This window comes from Coenobita brevimanus, chromosome 87, assembly GCF_032717465.1.
Source record: "Coenobita brevimanus isolate Jiangsu-jjx chromosome 87, ASM3271746v2, whole genome shotgun sequence".
In the NCBI taxonomy this organism is placed as follows: domain Eukaryota; kingdom Metazoa; phylum Arthropoda; class Malacostraca; order Decapoda; family Coenobitidae; genus Coenobita; species Coenobita brevimanus.
This window is the reverse complement of record NC_137040.1, coordinates 5,247,603-5,250,022: the sequence shown is the minus strand read 5'-3', so window position 1 is coordinate 5,250,022 and position 2,420 is coordinate 5,247,603. Positions and strand designations below refer to the sequence as shown.

The window sequence follows — 2,420 nt, the reverse complement described above, 5'->3', positions numbered from 1 at the left end:
GGTGGGACGAAAAATAGATGTGGTGTTCATCATCGTCACTATTACTGCACATTTTGACCGTCTAACAAGAGTGGCAAGTCGCTATTTTCTCATAGTAGGAAGGCTGTGATACCAGATGTATTTGACTAGGATATTTTTTTATTTTACTTCCATCATTTATTCATTTTTTCACGTGCATAAATAATAAACCGAGGAACTGGGAGCCGCACAATCATTTGAAGGAGGCGCTTGTGGAGTAGGAGCAGCATTTAGCCGAGCTTTTGCCCTTGGACCGTAATATAGATGGAATAGAAGGCTTCGTGGCACCTTCTCCTTACTTATTTATTTTGCATACTTCTCCTTAGCATTATCTTACGTGTTATACATATGGTTTAGTATGACGTCCCGTAATTCAGTGGTAGAATATGACAATACCACGACTCTGCAACCTTTTCATAGCACTTCTTCGTGACTACTTCGATTCTAGTGCTACTCTCTTGTTACAGCTCGGCAATGAAGATGGAGAGAGGGTAATTAAAAGCCTGACTGAAATGAACAAAGCATAGTTCAGCCTCCCCTCCCGCAGGATGACCCCGTAGTCCAGCCAAAGATGCACTTCTGGATAGACAAGAGAAGTGTATGCGGACAAAGACGACCTCACTTTGTCCGCTCTCCTTGCCTGTACCGCCCCAAGCCTCTTCACTGTCCTATGGTCACCCCTATTCACAGGTGGGTCCCTTATCTGTGATCCTACCCTTTTGGTCACGTATTTTATTTAGAAGGTAATTTGTTTCTAGTTTACCCCATCTTTACGTGGAAGTAATGGTTCGGCTGATGATGATGATGATGATGATGATGATGATGATGATGATGAGCATACAGTTTCTAATATGTTCTTCCTCGAAACCACATCTCACCATATTTCTTTTGGCAGGAATAAAGGTCATGATGATGATGATGATGATGATTCCATATGATATAATTCATGGCATTATGAAATCAATGGCCGTATTCTAGATAGCGTGGAAGAATTACAAGGAACTTTTTCTTAGCGATGTATTATGAATATTTTTCCTGGATATTCTTTTGTATAATTTGTTTCTATATTGTGGCGACATAGCACAAGTAACGTACCAGAGACTAATGAGGAGTAATATGGAGAATAAATCGCTGAGGAAGAGGTGCTGACAAGTTTCCTATACTACTGTTACCCCACTCCACTAACCCATAACCCTACTCCATCCCACCGAACCCCGCTATTACTACACTCTACCCCGCCTAACTCCAAAGTTACCCAACTCCACCCCTCCCATACGACACCTTAACCTTTCGTTGATCAGGTTTCAGCGCATGGAGTCAACGCAGGTGGAAGGCCGTTGGAATGGGAGTGGACGGTCGTATGGTGGTCACAGTCGCAGGGTGGAATCAGCACCACGGTCAGTCATGGATGAGGAGGAGGGTGTGAGAGTGCAGACGTCGGACACTGCAGCTGCTAATGGACCGAGAGATGATATGTGCCTGACGCAGGTCGCCTCCACTGTGCCTGACGAGTCCTCCGTGTACAGTATGAACCTGTGTGTGTGGGTGGGGGTCACTTTAATCCTACTGATCATGATGCTACTTCCCGCTCACCTCTACCTTAGGAACTCACATTATCACATCATGCTTGTCGGTGTGTTTTTCGTCATCATCCTGCTCTTCCTCATGTGCTTCTCCGTCTCTCTCTTCCACTCCAAGACACGAGCCCTTCTACTGCAGCGCCTTAACCTGGACGACGAGACACGCTCTGGGATGGAGAGTGGATCAGCTTCACCAATCCGCCGCAGCCCGATCTTCTCTCGGTCTGCGCAGACGCAATTTCAGGCTAGATCCCCTCAGCTGCGACCTCTCTCACCCCACCACCTGTCCTCCTCCACTCCTGACCTGCTCATCAACGGTCAGGTGGGTGCTCCACAGGATCACATCTCTCTCCAGCAACCAAACCAGTCGCTAGAGACCTCCTATAGTATCATCGGGTCACACGGCACCCCAGAACACCGGTCTATGATGTCCCCAGTCCCAGATGCAAGTAGTGACCCCCCGCCCTACCACATAGCCATCCTCCTCCCCGACCCTGACCAGACAACCATGCGCAGGGAAACCGAGACGCCTCCTCCAGCCTACGGCCACATGCAATGACGCCCAAGGATCGTATTCTCTTCGACTTAGGAGACTTTCTAACACCTCCTCCTTAGCGATTTATTTTTATTTTTATAGTTTATCATTCCCTTGTATGTTGTTTATAACGTTCTTATATCAACATACAGTATGTAAATAACATACAAGAATTTATTAACGTACCCGACACAGAAATATATCGGTAAGGAAGAGGTGCTAGGGAACCTCCTAAACCGCTGAGAATACAGGTCCCAGTCACAATGGAAATTCGACAGCTCCAGGCA

General features: G+C 46.6%; 1 protein-coding gene across 1 annotated transcript; it reads left to right on the top strand.

Moving 5' to 3' along the window:
- The first annotated feature begins 589 nt into the window (after positions 1-589).
- Positions 590-2,157, top strand: LOC145411003 (uncharacterized). Its single transcript, XM_080281062.1, has 2 exons — positions 590-708; positions 1,320-2,157. Exons 1-2 carry the CDS (start codon positions 590-592, stop codon positions 2,155-2,157), a joined length of 957 nt encoding a protein of 318 aa, XP_080137188.1.
- The last annotated feature ends 263 nt before the right edge of the window (positions 2,158-2,420 follow it).